General features: G+C 45.8%; 6 protein-coding genes across 6 annotated transcripts; 4 read left to right on the top strand and 2 right to left on the bottom strand.

The window, feature by feature from the left end:
* Positions 1-108: 108 nt before the first annotated feature.
* On the top strand, positions 109-2,133 carry SERLADRAFT_401051 (uncharacterized protein; the record flags this gene model as incomplete). The annotated part of the gene is made up of 8 exons (XM_007323207.1): positions 109-205; positions 260-438; positions 491-617; positions 789-982; positions 1,045-1,510; positions 1,563-1,792; positions 1,882-1,991; positions 2,075-2,133. The coding sequence occupies 4 exons, from the start codon at positions 260-262 to the stop codon at positions 1,073-1,075; spliced, it is 531 nt and encodes a 176-aa protein (XP_007323269.1).
* Positions 2,134-2,868: 735 nt separating this feature from the next.
* SERLADRAFT_411326 (uncharacterized protein) lies at positions 2,869-4,890 on the top strand (the record flags this gene model as incomplete). The annotated part of the gene is made up of 9 exons (XM_007323208.1): positions 2,869-2,992; positions 3,050-3,108; positions 3,165-3,494; positions 3,550-3,729; positions 3,787-3,900; positions 3,954-4,103; positions 4,156-4,504; positions 4,557-4,682; positions 4,739-4,890. 9 exons carry the CDS (start codon positions 2,869-2,871, stop codon positions 4,888-4,890), a joined length of 1,584 nt encoding a protein of 527 aa, XP_007323270.1.
* Positions 4,891-6,110: 1,220 nt separating this feature from the next.
* Positions 6,111-6,995, bottom strand: SERLADRAFT_358286 (uncharacterized protein; the record flags this gene model as incomplete). Its single annotated transcript, XM_007323209.1, has 3 exons — positions 6,111-6,356; positions 6,406-6,641; positions 6,692-6,995. The coding sequence occupies 3 exons, from the start codon at positions 6,911-6,913 to the stop codon at positions 6,290-6,292; spliced, it is 525 nt and encodes a 174-aa protein (XP_007323271.1).
* Positions 6,996-8,095: 1,100 nt separating this feature from the next.
* SERLADRAFT_478229 (uncharacterized protein) lies at positions 8,096-9,025 on the top strand (the record flags this gene model as incomplete). The annotated part of the gene is made up of 3 exons (XM_007323210.1): positions 8,096-8,487; positions 8,543-8,743; positions 8,804-9,025. The coding sequence occupies 3 exons, from the start codon at positions 8,207-8,209 to the stop codon at positions 8,919-8,921; spliced, it is 600 nt and encodes a 199-aa protein (XP_007323272.1).
* A 682-nt stretch (positions 9,026-9,707) lies between these two features.
* On the bottom strand, positions 9,708-10,362 carry SERLADRAFT_352301 (uncharacterized protein; the record flags this gene model as incomplete). Its single annotated transcript, XM_007323211.1, has 3 exons — positions 9,708-9,825; positions 9,886-10,086; positions 10,142-10,362. The coding sequence occupies 3 exons, from the start codon at positions 10,360-10,362 to the stop codon at positions 9,708-9,710; spliced, it is 540 nt and encodes a 179-aa protein (XP_007323273.1).
* Positions 10,363-11,566: 1,204 nt separating this feature from the next.
* On the top strand, positions 11,567-15,398 carry SERLADRAFT_363717 (ATP-dependent RNA helicase; the record flags this gene model as incomplete). Its single annotated transcript, XM_007323212.1, has 10 exons — positions 11,567-11,980; positions 12,034-12,288; positions 12,345-12,458; positions 12,520-12,988; positions 13,021-13,722; positions 13,781-14,022; positions 14,078-14,446; positions 14,501-14,887; positions 14,920-15,120; positions 15,182-15,398. The coding sequence occupies 10 exons, from the start codon at positions 11,651-11,653 to the stop codon at positions 15,362-15,364; spliced, it is 3,252 nt and encodes a 1,083-aa protein (XP_007323274.1).
* Between the last annotated feature and the right edge of the window lie 42 nt (positions 15,399-15,440).

Below are 15,440 nucleotides of genomic sequence, written 5' to 3' on the forward strand. Positions count from 1 at the left end.
AGGTCTGCACCATCTGAGTTTCGAATTACTTGAATTGGGAAACCACAGCCTCATCCGGGGTTTGCCGGCAGGGTGACTGAGAGGCTGTCCATGATTCCTGAAGTTGACATTCGACCACTTTCAGGTATTCTTCTTTGTTCTTTGACAGCGGATATCCAGGTCTTCTTCAGTACACCGCGATTCATACCATAAAAAGTATCAAAGGGTAAGTAAGGCGTAACACATCCGTCAGGGTACTTATCGAGGATATCTATCGCAGATGAGCAATGAAATTGATCTAGAGCACAGTCTTGGAGAGTCCAGTACCACAACCAGTCATCTATATATTCCTCCTCAAGAAGAAGCTGTCGAAAGCGTTTCAGCACCTTCGGCCGCTCGCACTCCACAGTTACTTAAAGATAGGCTTTACATTGGAAATCTCCATCCTACAGTAGACGAGTCAGTCCTACCAGCTATGCGCGACCTACTCGACTGATTTGAATCTTGACAGATACACACTGTTGCAAATTTTCTCGAAATTTGGGAAGATATCCAAACTCGATTTCCTCTTTCACAAGACAGGACCTAGTAAAGGCAAGCCGCGCGGCTACGCCTTCGTAGAATTTATTAATCAGAAGGTATGTTGTTCCTCCTTTCATGGAGAACACCTCGCTCACCCCGGGCACCATTTTTACACATTTTGAATTCGTCTACACCTCCTTTCTTAACCACACCCGGGGGGACTGGGGATTGATCTCTTCGAAATCACTTTTACTTCATGTCAAGAAGCCCTCACATTTTCTGAATAGGATGCGAACAAGGCTCTCGATGGCGCAAACGATAAACTTCTACGTGGTCGTAAACTGGTCGTGACGTATGCACACCAAGCGCCTCTAGATCAAAACGCCGGAGGGGCTTATAACGGGAAAAGAAGAATGGCAGACGCATATCGACCTACTGCACTCAGTATATTAAAGAGCGCTACGGGTGGACGACAAGACAGGTGTGCATATATTCAGATATCCACGAGTAGCGTAGACTGAGCTCACACTCTTTAGAACAAAGGATAAAATCGCTCAGATGGAAGCCAAGTTAAGGCAGATGGAAGCCAGTTCCTCCCCTTCGCAACCCTCATCGCGGATGTCCAATTTATCATCGTTACCTGCGAAGCCTCTGTTTTCCCCTTCACCAGGAAATTCAGAGGGCCGCCACGTAAATAAAAATACTTCCTCTAACTCACGCTTCAGGACTTCTCAATATCCGAGTCAGAGGCTCCACTCGAATACAAATCAAACGTTACTTCAGGCACCCGCTACCCTTCCTTTCCAGAACACCACTCTTTACAAAGGAGAATCGGCATCACAATCACCTGTCCCTCCTCCAAATAAGGGGAACGAGTCGATTGTTCCGAAACAGTCGATACTAGGTGTAAAGATATTGAAGGGGAAGAAATGATAGCCGACGGGTGGCGAGGTTGGACATTTACTTTGTGGCAGGGATGTTATCCCAAATATTGTTTCCATATGTATAGTTCGTGATTACTCATTCTTTACTCGTCCGGAAGCTGATCTCGTGAAAGACAGCTTTCTTGAACGCACGATCGAATTCATAATGACATTCAGAGAACAGTGATGTAATGAATTTGGCCCCGATCTATTGTTGCAATCTTTCAGGCCTAGCACTGCTAGCGTAGGACGTGTATCTTGACATATACAGATGCTGACGGTGTATCCCCCTTTCACTCTATCGTTTACAGACAAACACTTTTCCATAACATCACCAAGTGATTTCGGGCTGCTCCGGAAAAAGTCTTGTGAGCCCACTTCTTTGACACCCCAACGTCCATTGTTAATCGTATCTTACGATCGCTTTAACATTATTATGGTACGACGTTTACTTCAGGGCTATCGATCTGAAGTTGGCCTATCATGGCCGCCGTTCTGAAGTTCTGAACGAGCTAACAGCGATGATTTACGTATACACGGAATCACAAATGTAGGTTGGAATCCACGGTAAGCTGGGCTACTTATTGTAATGGTAATTCAACTCAGCATCTGATTGCTCGTACGTTCTCTTACAAAACATTCTGCACTAGTCATAATAGCAGGCTGTGACAGCTGCGGAGCAAGTTAATGCGACCTGGTGCTCATCCATAAACAGAAAGCGCCATAGGGTAACTGGAGATCGGGTGGCCGCATGCACTATCCGAAAACCAGAGGATTGGAGTGCGGTGATTTAAAACTATTGATTCGTTTTTCCGATCATGATGGTCCGAGACACCTACGTATAGGTGAAGTTGTTTCGGTTTGAAACTGTCGTCCAGGTAAGACCGCGGCGGTGCGTGCAAGGGAAGGTGGCTTCTCGAGTAGAGTATATATCGTTCCTAAACTTTACATGATCCTCAGGTTCGTGCGAGAGTCTGCCCATGTTTTTGAATTTTTGACATTTCTCTGAGAGTCAATCGGTTATGGGAGGGAAGCGTGCGATAAAGATGGACTGGAACGGCCACACTGGGCAACAAGAATAAGTCGTGGGTCACCTGCAAACGCCATCTGCCCACGAATGCACGAGAGTTACTATGAATGGACGACAAGGTCCGATCTAGCAGTAATTTGCGCCACACACCCCGCGGCTCATACCGACGGACCAAGGCAAACCTGTAGAAACCATTATCCCGAAATCCGACGTGACGGTGCGGTATCATTCCATAAATGCATGGTGCTACCAATCATGGACTAGAAATTTCACTTGGAGTTGGTTCTGGAGCACCTGACTTTGGCATGGATTCATAAGACAGTTCTCAGGTATTTATAATTAAACGTCCCATTCAATCCCCAAGTTAATCCTCACATCCTCTCTTCCCTCAGGTCCTAACCAACATTATCCAGAATGCCTTCTAAGCAAGTTCTTGCCGCCAAAGACGGCGCTGTTTACACCACCTCTAATGGTGCACCTGTTGCTGAGCCTTATGCTGCTCAGCGAGTAGGTCCCCATGGTCCTCTTCTCCTACAGGGTATGGCGAACATGTTTGTCTAAAGTGTACACTATTGACGAGAACGTTCGATACCAGATTTCCACCATATCGACCTTCTTGCACACTTTGATCGTGAACGTATTCCGGAGCGTGTCGTACGTGTATCCAGTAGATCATAAACTGGCACATATGAACTCTTTCTCTCCTGCAGGTCCACGCGAAGGGAGCTGGTGCACACGGCTACTTCGAGGTGACACACGACATCAGCGACATCACTTCCTCCAAGTTTTTCACTACCCCTGGAGTAAAAGCACGCACTACTGTCCGATTCTCCACTGTCGGTGGTGAATCAGGATCAGCCGATACTGCTCGTGACCCTCGTGGTTTTGCCATCAAGATTAGAACCGATGAGGGAAACCTTGACTGGGTGTTCAACAACACACCAGTATTCTTCATTAGGGACCCTGCTAAGTTCCCTCACTTCATTCACACTCAGAAGAGAGATCCGCAGACACACTTGAAAGACGCTGATATGTTCTGGGTAAGTTCATTATCGCAATCGTTACTTTTCGGCTTTATCGACTGTTCTATTCTAGGACTATCTCTCTCAGAACCCCGAGTCTGCTCATCAAATCACGATTCTCTTCTCTGATCGCGGGACTCCTGATGGATTCCACAACATGCATGGTTACTCTGGTCACACTTTCAAGTTCGTGAAGGATAATGGTTCATTCGTTTATGCTCAAATCCATCTCATTGCCGAGGGAGGCTTCAAGGTAAATAATACAGACGTTTTGAAGAATCGTTCATTCATCTGTCGTCTTACTTCATAGACCCTCACGAATGATGAAGCCGGAAAATTGGCGGGAGATAATCCTGACTATGGCACTCAAAATTTGTTCGAAACCATCGAAGCCGGAAAATACCCCACCTGGACTTGTTACGTTGTGAGTTACTACCCGTTTTTCATCTTGCTCGTCATGACCCCGCCTCTCTATAGCAAACAATGACGCCCGAACAAGCAGAGAAATTCCGGTACAATGTTCTCGATTTGACTAAAGTTTGGCCTCACAAGGATTACCCTATGCGGCCTCTGGGTAAACTCGTTCTTAATGAGAACCCTCAAAACTACTTTGCCGAGATAGAACAGGTATGTCGTTCTCGTTCTTCCACGATGTCATAAGACTGATGAACACTCCCAGGCCGCATTTGCTCCATCCCACCTCATTCCTTACTTCGAAGCTGCTCCGGATCCCGTCCTCCAGTCACGTCTCTTCTCTTACCCAGATACCCACCGTCATCGTTTGGGCGTGAATTACAGCCAGATCCCAGTCAATGCTCCCATTGTACCCATTGCGAACTTCCAGCGTGATGGTTACATGACGATCAACAGCCAAGGAGCTCGTCCTAACTACCAGAGCTCTTTCGCTCCTTTGACATACGTAAAGAACAAGGGCTCCATTAATGGCGCTGCGAGAGACTATGAAAGGGAAGCTAAGCACGATAACTGGGTCGGCGGTGCCTTCTGGGACTTGGCTGAGACCACCGAACGTAAGCCACGTCACATTTGGATAGCTCTTGACTCACAACGGCATGTTTGTAGTCGACTTTGAGCAACCTCGTGCATTGTACAGAGATGTCATGAACGACACGGACCGAGACCACCTTGTCTACAACATCTCTGTACACTTGGGTAACGTGAAGAGTGCTGAGGTCAAGGCCAGGACTTGTGAGTCGCCCTCTCTCCTCATTCATCATCCGCAACTTTTGCTAATATGTGATTAGTGTCTTACTTCGCCTCTGTTGATCAAACTCTTTCCGACCGCATTGCTAAAGCCATTGGTGCACCAACCGTCGGGCCTCTGAAAGTCAAACCCGCCTCGGAGGCTGTCCGCTTCAGGGCTGGCGTCGGGGCGTCCACTCAGTTCAGGCTCTAATGCATAGAATGAACTAGCATCGAGCTGAAGATGGGTGTGTTGTATGATAACTAGGGAAACTAAATGTATCATTCAAAGGTGTAAGCACAGTTGTATTGAAATATGATGTTGTTCATCTGTACCATACCGAAGCATTTACAATACTAGAGCCGATGAACCAGTCATCGCAGATTAGACATGTGAAACTTATGCTCGAAAACGTCATATGATAAGCTTTGAAACATGGTGTTGGTGTGGTAGGTATTTGTGTGCGGTGAAACTTGACATAGGCCATAGGTAATAAAGTAAGGACATTTACTAATCGAGTCAGTGGGGATATTTAGCGTCCAGGTTTAGTTTGATAGAGCTATTTACAAAATTTTAACTAAAGAGCAACTTATGTGCTAGAAGGACATGGAGAAATAGTAGTGGGAGTCCGGATGTGGGCCGGGCCGGTCCACGGTTTTTGCCGCTATCATCATGCATATGGGGTTGTTTTTGTCACGGTGGACGAGCGACTCAGAGGGCACCGTGACCGACGGTGTGGTGTGAGCAGGAATGAGAGCAATCAAAGGTGCATTTACTTTCTTGTTGGTGGGTGTAATCAAAGATTTAACATGCATGGTTAATATCAGGCGTTCTTTTGACATGGTATGTGCAATTCAGCATCCATTCACCGACATCCATTCATTTCTATCCTATTTTGTGTCAAACGGTTCAAACGACATTCCCCTATTTCTAACCCCATGAAAACTTGCAAATTTGGAACTTCCTCGTGCCCGTGTAGTGATTCAGCTGTAAAACAAATTCTTCTCACCATGAACGACAAAGCACCTTTCATCATAGAAGACCTCGATGACAACCACATCCTCATCAAGGCGGACGAAGAATACAGGGTCAGGCGTGAACTTGAAGCTGAGGTGAGGCTTTACTGTGTCTGGGGCCCTCAATGCCTTTGAATGCTGATATGCCCTTGGTTCTAAGCTGGAGAAAAATACGTATAGCTTAGAGACAAGCTGAATACGGAACATGCTATTTGTAGTATATGCAAACATACACTACAACGCGGTTAGTCTTTCGTGTTCCAACGCTCGTCTATTCAAGTAAACTGACCCAGGTTCTGATGTCGCCCGTAACAGGGTCATCCGCTTAACCTCTAGTATTCCCAACTTGCAACGCTTTCGCTTTGCAACTTTGACCACTCAATGTGCAGGAACAAGAGTGCAGCCGGAAAGTCCTATTCACGGCAGCTGTTTGTCTGTCATGTACAAAGCCGTCGGTGCGAGCAGAACGTCTCAACTCTTGTGCGTGACGTATCAAATTTGTGATCCTGACCATTCAATGGCTAGGATGGAGGGGCTAGCAAATAATCTTGTGGTACACGACTATGTATCAGACATGCTAAGATACTCAGGTTAAATCATGCTGGGGTCTTCCCACCTTCTCTCTGTACCCAGTCTAACCAAGAGCCCTCATAGTTGATGATGCTAGATCACATATTAGCATCACAATCACCACTGATGATCAATCACTCACTTGTTGTACCCGTTTCGTTTTGCCACGTCGCATGCTGTCGCACTACGCTTTCCACTACGACAGTAGAAAACTACCTCTTGGTTCTTCTCCGGCTTGGCGAAACCGTGTTGAGTCTGGAATGCGGTGGAAGACAGATGTAGCGAATTCGCAAGCACAGATAGTGGCAAGTTCACTGAAGAAGGAATACTGCCTTGCATGACTTCATCAGGCTCACGAACGTCGATGAGATAAGCATCCTGGATTATACATTGAGTAAGATCAGGTATAGGCAGTGATAAACACATACGGGACTTGGGCTGAGAGTTTTGGGTTTAACTTGCTCATATGTTAGTACGGGACCTTGCCAATCCTTTTGCAATTTATCATTCAATTTCCGGGCTGCTTTGAGCGCCTCGTCGGCTTTCGTGGACTCGTACCGCCTGAAGTGCAGATACGCAGGTTTGGGAGCTTGCCGAAGCTGAGCCCGCGCTACTGTGCGAGATGCACTCGAGAAAGCTATTCGCAGCATATTCTGAGAATGTCGTCGTGTTTGTACTCTTAACAAGGAAATAGATTTATAGAGCTTGTGCGGACTTACACTGACTGTAAGCAGGTATATGAGCATTTCTTGCGTGCTTGCGCATATGTCACGTGAAACCTTAGGGCAGGTTGGATGTGGTCATCACGATATCATCCGAAGACGGTGTCAGAGGTCCGTGAAACCTATTTTGCGATTGGTTGAAGCACAAATGCCGCAGTCTTTTTGGATCTCCACTTTTCTGTCCACCACCATGTCCCATCTCCTTCCTTTTTCCTCAACAACCTAGGTCGCCGTTCTAGCTACACGTAGCCATCGAGAGCGATGTTCGCGAGTAGCGTTTTTATTCGATATCTTCTGCCGAACTATCTGTCTCAGGCTTCTGCCCTCATCGGGTGAGGCAATTTTGTGGTGTCACGGCGCATCGCAAGCGGAAGCGTAGTTCTCAACAAGCTTGCGGTGCTTCGTGATACTAGCAATCATTGTCACCTTCTGTGGCCAGAAATCTAGACAATCCATTCTCAAGCAGGCTGCATACCCAAGGCCACTACCGAAGGCATTTTTGGGTTCGACGACGGATATCCCTGGATCAATGTTATCGTTCTCTACCACAAATGACTTCGCACTTCACTGCTTGGCGAAACAAATGGCCTTAGGTTTCTGGACCTTCGCATGCCTGAATTGTGCAGTTTTTGTCGATGTTTTCTTTATATCTTCCACCATGGATTTGGATAACTCGACGATGGATTCATTGTGCCTTACTCTGGGCAACGTCTTGGTGGCTTATCCATCGTGTCGACCTTCTGAATATGCTTACCTGTTGTCACCTGGTTGGAATCATGCTGGACGATTGCACTATCATGGCGAATGTTCATTCTTCCACCCCCCTCGACGTACTCTGTTCCTCGCGGTCTAATTTAACTTTTCACAATCCCGTTCTTTGCAATGGTCTTACGGACCGTGGATCTGGCGTGGTTATCAAAACCATGTTCTTCTCGCGCGCTAATAGCATCCCATGGTATCACTTGGCAAGACTCGATAATCATTTAAATTCCGAATTTGGTGGCAGCTAACCCCGTGCCAAACCCAAAATTATTCCAAGAAATAACTCTTAGCAAAAATAAATTTAATTGTAGGTTTCTTTCGGTTGTTTCCGGTTTTCCTTTTTTTATCGGAAGTTGTGTGGTCCGAGCACCATCACAATCCGAGCGATCACCTGCCTTCGTCTTCAGTCGATTTTTTTTATCACTCTCGATATCTTCGATATTCTTCTTTTTCGTCGCAATGAATTCAAACAACATGACTGGTATGGGCAACATGACCAGTACAGGCAACACGACCGGCATGGGTGGAATGGGCTCCGGCACAAACATGTCGTCTATGATGATGGCGATGATGGTGCCATATCTGCACTTTGGCTCTGGAGATAATCTGATTTTCGAGGCGATTAAACCGTCGACTGGGGGTGCCGTTGCTGGCGCTGGCATAGTCCTCATAGTATTCGCCATTTTGGAGCGTCTGGTTGCTGCTTCTAGACGCGCTCAAGAGGTTTACTGGATGCGCAAGTAGGTTTCTCTGCTCTTAGAATGAGATAACAATAATTTACACTATCTTGACTAGGGCATCGGCTTTGAAGTCGTTAGCTGCTTCTCAGGCCGGAATAGCTGGTCTAGCAGAGAAGCGCTTTGACTCTCCTGTTGAAGGTTGCGACGATAGGGAGCTTAGGATCGTTGCACCGTTCAATCTGAAGCACGATGTCATTCGTGGATTGTATCACGCTTTGCAGGCGTTGATGCTGTATGCCCTGATGTTGGCTGTCATGTAAGCTTAGCCCCTCGGTTATTTTGTTGTACTGTTATTGACTAGTGCACTTGATAACAGGACGTTCCAGGCTGCCTACATCATATGCATCGTCGCTGGTCTGGGAATTGGCGAGATGTTGTTTGGGCGGGTTGGAAGAGGAGTTAGGACTCATGCATCTCTCGGGGTTCTCTGTTGAGCAGGCAACTTGTGTTATGCAAACCGCGAATGTAATTACGTTGTACTAATATTGGAAGCGTGTATGATGAAAGAGACCTCCCCTCATTTTAGTAGCCGCGTCAATCGTTGAGACGTGAATGGTACGAAATACTTCAGTGACATCCTAATAATCATGATATTTGTATGAATATGATGGACTACCTTGAATGCTTGTATCACGACTTATGGTTGATAGAGTTCTATTCAGTAAAATAAGTAGTATGAAGATAGTCATGCAAAGAAAAAGTTTTTTTTCGGCAATCGTTATGGCGAATCCGCAGAACTTCATATTCGATGGAACACCTTCCAAGGGTTGTTTTCAAGGCTTCTAGTGAATTTTAAAGGGCTTCTTATTGCCAATGAGGATCCACGAGAGTCTGAAAATGTGCCTCGAGAAAATAACCTTTAAGATAGCCAGCGGAAAGTTGCAAGGAAGGGAAGAGTTTGTGCGGTCCACCGAGATTGTTTGACTACGTTTATTTACCCCCTGTTTTGAGACAAACCATGGAGGTAACGCAGTTGTCTCAGTTGTTGCTAGGTCATAGCGATCATGAGATTTGTTGTGTGGCATGCTCGTCTTGTTGCAGTATCATGTTCTGTTGGATGAAATTCCCCATAATATTTAAGGTATGACGACGAATCCCGCTCAGTACAATTTAACGACTAGACAATGCCATTGGGCAAGGGTTTCTGAATTCAGTCGCACACATCCAGTACTAGTACAAAATATTTAGATTCGCGAGTTCCATGTCACGAAGTTCTGCGCTCAGCAGAGAACCCCGAGAGATGCATGAGTCTTAACACCTCTTCCAATCCGCCCAAACAACATCTCGCCAATTCCCAGACCAGCGACAATGCATATGATGTAGGCAGCCTGGAACGTCCTGTTATCAAGCGCACTAGTCAATGACAGTACAATAAAATAATCGAGGGGCTGAGCTTACATGACAGCCAACATCAGGGCATAAAGCATCAATGCCTGCAAGGCGTGATACAATCCACGAATGACATCGTGCTTCAAATTGAACGGCGCGATGATCCTAAGCTCCCTATCGTCGCAACCTTCAACAGGAGAGTCAAAGCGCTTCTCTGCTAGACCAGCTATTCCGGCCTGAGAAGCAGCTAACGACTTCAAAGCCGATGCCCTAGTCAAGATAGTGTAAATTATTGTTATCTCATTCTAAGAGCAGAAAAACCTACTTGCGCATCCAGTAAACCTCTTGAGCGCGTCTAGAAGCAGCAACCAGACGCTCCAAAATGGCGAATACTATAAGGACTATGCCAGCGCCAGCAACGGCACCCCCAGTCGACGGTTTAATGGCTTCGAAAATCAAATGATCTCCTGGGCCAAAGTGCAGATATGGCACCATCATCGCCATCATCATAGACGACATATTTGTGCTGGAGCCCATTCCACCCATACCAGTCGTATTGCCTGTATTGGTCATGTTACCCATGCCAGTCATGTTGTTCATAGTAGTCGTATTGCCCATATCCATTGTGAAGACGAACTTTGAAATATTGAAGTGCAGTGATAATATAACCTGAAGAATACGAGGAGTAGCTTCGAATTTTGATGTGCTCGGACCACTATTATTGCGATAAAAAGAACCGGAGATACCCGAAAGACAAGCTGGATTGGGATCGTCGAAATTTGTTTTCTAAACAAAAAGAAAAAAAAAGAAAAGAGCAACGAGTTAGCCAAGGGTTAGCTTAACAAATTTGAAATCCGATGGTTACGCCGGAGGTTATCAAAAAATCGCCAAATAATTCCTATGATATACGCGTCAGCCGAAAGACATCGACAAACGTGTGCAATCCAGACATGTGATCCAGTGAGCGCAGGCTCGTTACTGTAAAAAGGCACCCCACGTCGAGAGTGTCCAAGAAGCGCGAAGCCCGTTCACAGGATTATCTCGAGGAATCGCCGCAAGGCCCCATCGTAAAAGCCAATCAGGGGGAAAAAAAACGTTGCACGTGGGTTTTTGCATGTAAACATTTGTGTAGCCTGACAAGAACGTCGAGAACAAGAAAGCGTAAGAAAAAGAAAGATGCCAGTTAGTGCGATGGATATCCTCCCACAGTTGGAAAACATTGCAAGTATCTTCCAAATTCTTCCTGCACCACATTCCAGTGAAGCACGGTTTCCCGAGGAGGTAATTGATATCGTTGACCAGAGGGGTTCGCTTTGACAGGATTTGATCCATCCTAGACAGCGGTTGATAGCAGGATTTGTACACAAGTGACCATCAATCTTGCTAGCATCACGAAACACCTTGAGTTTGTTGAGGACTGCGCCGCGATACTGCAAAATTGCCTCATCACCAATGAAAACCGTAAGATCAGAAGGGGAGCAGATAACGTTGTAGGTCGATTAAACATCCACCACGGTGACATGGTGGGATGAACAAAGTAGAGGCAACCCACTATAAACCCGCTATAGAGAGACATGAAGGGCAGAAAGACGATCAACACCAGAGGATAGAAAAGTGATTTCGAAAAAGATTGCGGCATTTGTGCTTCATCCTCGGTAATAAGCGACCCCCGGACACCTCTATGTATCCCACGCCACTGTGACGAGCATTGCAGCTATCTGTCACATAAGTAACAGCGTCACGTCGTTTCAATGAAGTAGTATACTTGAATATTCAAGTTATTCTCTGGTCCCATTCTGTATCTTCTCTTTATTCAAGTGTAGCAGCCAGCCCCATGGACTCAAACGACTTATTTGGATTCCTCGATGGAACAGAATTGGAGGACGCCGATATTGAAGACATCGCTTTGGAAAATGGTGCAGAGGCAACTTCTAAAAAGAAACGCAAGGCTAGTTCACCTGCTGAGCGTCCCAGCGGAGATGACGAAGAGGAATATCTGAAGAATGGTGACCCTAGTTCATCGACAAGCAAGAAAACTAGGCTGGCTTCTCCAGTTCCCGTGGTTGTGGATGAATTTGAAACGGAGGCGAAAAGAGAAGTAGCTGCAAGTGCTGGACTCACTGGCGGAGTCGAAGCAGGCTCGAGACTAGAGCTTAGACATCAAGTAATCATAAAATATTGATCAATTTAAGTAGATAATTCTGACAAGTTGTTTAGGTTCGCCATCAAGTGGCTGTACCCCACAACTATCCATACACACCCATCTCGAAGCATGTCCCGCCTTCTAAACCTGCGAGGGAGTACAAATTTACTCTGGATCCCTTCCAGCAAGTTTCAGTACACGCAATCCAAAGAAATGAGAGCGTGCTGGTATCGGCACATACTAGTGCAGGCAAAACAGTTGTAGCAGAATATGCCATAGCACAGTGTCTCCGGGATAAGCAGCGTGTAATATACACAAGTCCTATCAAGGTACGTCTCCTTTTCCTATCTAGAGGTGAGGACTGATACATTGTTGACTTCTATAGGCACTGAGCAATCAAAAGTACCGCGAGATGCTTGCGGAGTTTGGCGATGTTGGTTTGATGACAGGGGATGTGACTATAAACCCTTCCGCGACATGTCTAGTCATGACAACAGAGGTGAGGATGATTGACCAACTATTGTAGCTATAATCTGACCGAAAGTGGCTGATATACACAGATCTTGCGTTCTATGCTATACCGTGGTTCCGAGATAATGCGAGAAGTTGCTTGGGTAATATTCGACGAAATCCATTACATGAGAGACAAGGAGCGTGGCGTGGTTTGGGAAGAAACTATCATCCTGCTACCTCACAGCGTCCGCTACGTTTTTCTCTCTGCCACCATTCCCAATGCCATGCAGTTTGCAGAATGGATATGTAAATCACATGAACAGCCATGTCACGTTGTTTACACGGACTTCCGGCCTACTCCACTACAGCACTATCTCTTCCCTGCTGGTGGCGAGGGTATATATCTGGTGGTGAATGAGAAAGGTGAATTTCGCGAGGATAACTTCAGCAAGGCGATGGGAGTATTACAGGAAAGGATGGGCGAAGATCCAGCCGATCCTAGAAGTGGAAAAGGTCGAAAAGGAAAATCAAGGAAGGGAGGCGATAAAAAAGGTGCGCTGCAAATCCTTTTAACGAGTAGTTGGCTAGACTGTTTTCGTATCATTTAGGCCCGTCGGACATCTCAAAAATCATCAAAAGGATTATGCTTATGAACTACAATCCTGTCATCGTATTCGCTTTCAGTAAACGCGAATGCGAGGCCCTTGCTCTCACTCTTTCCAAATATGAATTCAACACATCCGATGAACAAGATCTAGTCGCGAATATATTCGACAACGCTATCAACAATCTCGCTCCTGACGACAGACAACTACCCCAAATATCTAATCTCTTACCACTCTTAAAACGAGGTGTAGGGATCCATCATGGTGGCCTATTACCCATTCTAAAAGAAGTCATCGAGATTCTCTTCCAAGAAGGTCTTATCAAAGTTTTGTTTGCTACTGAGACATTCTCAATTGGTTTAAACATGCCTGCAAAAACCGTTGTTTTCACTGCTGCTCGCAAATTTGATGGTCGCGAGTTCCGTGACTTGTCGTCAGGCGAGTATATCCAGATGTCTGGCCGAGCTGGTCGTCGAGGTCTGGATGACCGTGGTGTTGTCATCATGATGTGCGACGAGAAGCTTGAGCCGACTTCTGCGAAAGAGATGGTCAAAGGCGAGGCCGACCGCTTGGATTCCGCTTTCCACCTTGGATACAATATGATTCTAAATTTAATGAAAGTGGAAGGTATAAGCCCTGAGTTCATGCTTGAACGCTGCTTTTTCCAGTTCCAGAGCAGTGCAGGTATACCCTTACTAGAGGACGGTACGTCACCAAATAATCAAATGGCAGGCTCACTAACACGAGCCACCTTGTATGTTAGAACTAAAAACTGAAGAGAAGAACAAAGATGCAATTGCAGTTCCCGATGAAGCCCTTGTAGCGGTTTACTATAACTATCGCCAACAACTTGACCAAATGGCAACAGATTTCCGCGATGTTATAACGCATCCAATTTACAGTTTGCCATTCCTGCAACCTGGTCGCTTGGTAAAAGTAAAATATCAAAAGATTGACTTTGGTTGGGGAGTCATCATAAATTACCAGAAACGCCTACCTCCCAAAGTGAGTGCAGGGTTCTGTAACGATCAAGTTCGTAGATGCTTATGAGCTGAGATAGAATAGGCCAATGCCTCAGCTCGAAGAGCTTCCTCCGCATGAACAATACGTTATAGATGTACTATTGAACTGTGCTGTTGGGTCAGCTCTCAGCAAAGACAATAATGTCACCGCAACTCCTGGAGGTATTCAACCATGTCCACATGGCCAAAAAGGTGTCCCTTTAGTAGTACCTGTGTTACTTTCAACCATCGACGGCATATCCCACATCCGGCTCTTCTTACCAAAAGATCTACGGCAAGATCAGGCTAGAGAAACGATGTGGAAAAGTGTTCTAGAAGTACAGCGTAGGTTCCCAGATGGCATCGCCCTCCTTGATCCTATCAAGAATATGGGTATCAATGATGATAAATTCAAGGCGCTGGTGAAGGTGAGCTTTCTCATTATCAATTACTGCGATGAGTTGCTCACAAAAAAAAAACAGAAAATCGAAGTAATGGAGCAAAAGATGTTTTCCAGCCCTTTGCATAAAGATCCCCGGTTACCGGACCTGTACACACTGTATTCCCAAAAACAAGAAGCACAAACAAAAATACGTGCGTTGAAGAAACGTATACAAACTACACACGACATTCTTCAGCTCGAGGAGCTCAAATGCCGAAAGCGTGTTCTCCGACGTCTTGGGTTCACGAACGCATCGGACATTGTTGACATGAAGGGAAGAGTAGCATGCGAAATCAGCACCGGTGACGAGTTGCTGCTTACGGAGCTCATATTCAACGGCGTCTTCAATACTCTATCACCGGAACAAAGTGCTGGTCTCTTGAGTTGCTTCGTGTTCACAGAAAAGGCATGTCTGATTATCAGTATAGTGTATCATACAATCTAATAACGATTTTACAGAGCGAACAAGTTACAAAGCTTACTGAGGAGCTGGCATCACCATTGCGGGTTATGCAAGAAATTGCCAGACGCATTGCCAAGGTCTCCCAGGAATCGAAGTTGCCCCTAGTTGAAGATGAATACGTCCAGTCGTTCAAGGTGGAACTAATGGATGCTGTAGTACAATGGTGTCGCGGAGCATCATTTTCAGATATATGCAGGGTGAGATATCGCTGGTCCATACGATTTCCAGCATCATCACTGATATTGCTACCCTATATAGTTGACGGATCAATTCGAGGGGAATTTGATTCGAGTCTTTCGCAGATTAGGAGAGCTGCTTCGCCAAATGACTCAAGCCGCCAAGGTCATAGGAAACTCAGAATTGCAGACGAAACTAAAAAAAGCCTCTGAGATGCTAGAACGTCCAAACTCTGTCATCTTCTGTTCTTCGTTATATCTGTAGAACATGTTCTACTTTATTCTCTTGATGAGCGATTTATCCGATGCACCATCTCTCAGTAAACGAACTCCTACCTTAG

Source organism: Serpula lacrymans (assembly GCF_000218685.1).
Source record: "Serpula lacrymans var. lacrymans S7.9 unplaced genomic scaffold SERLAscaffold_15, whole genome shotgun sequence".
Taxonomy (NCBI): domain Eukaryota; kingdom Fungi; phylum Basidiomycota; class Agaricomycetes; order Boletales; family Serpulaceae; genus Serpula; species Serpula lacrymans.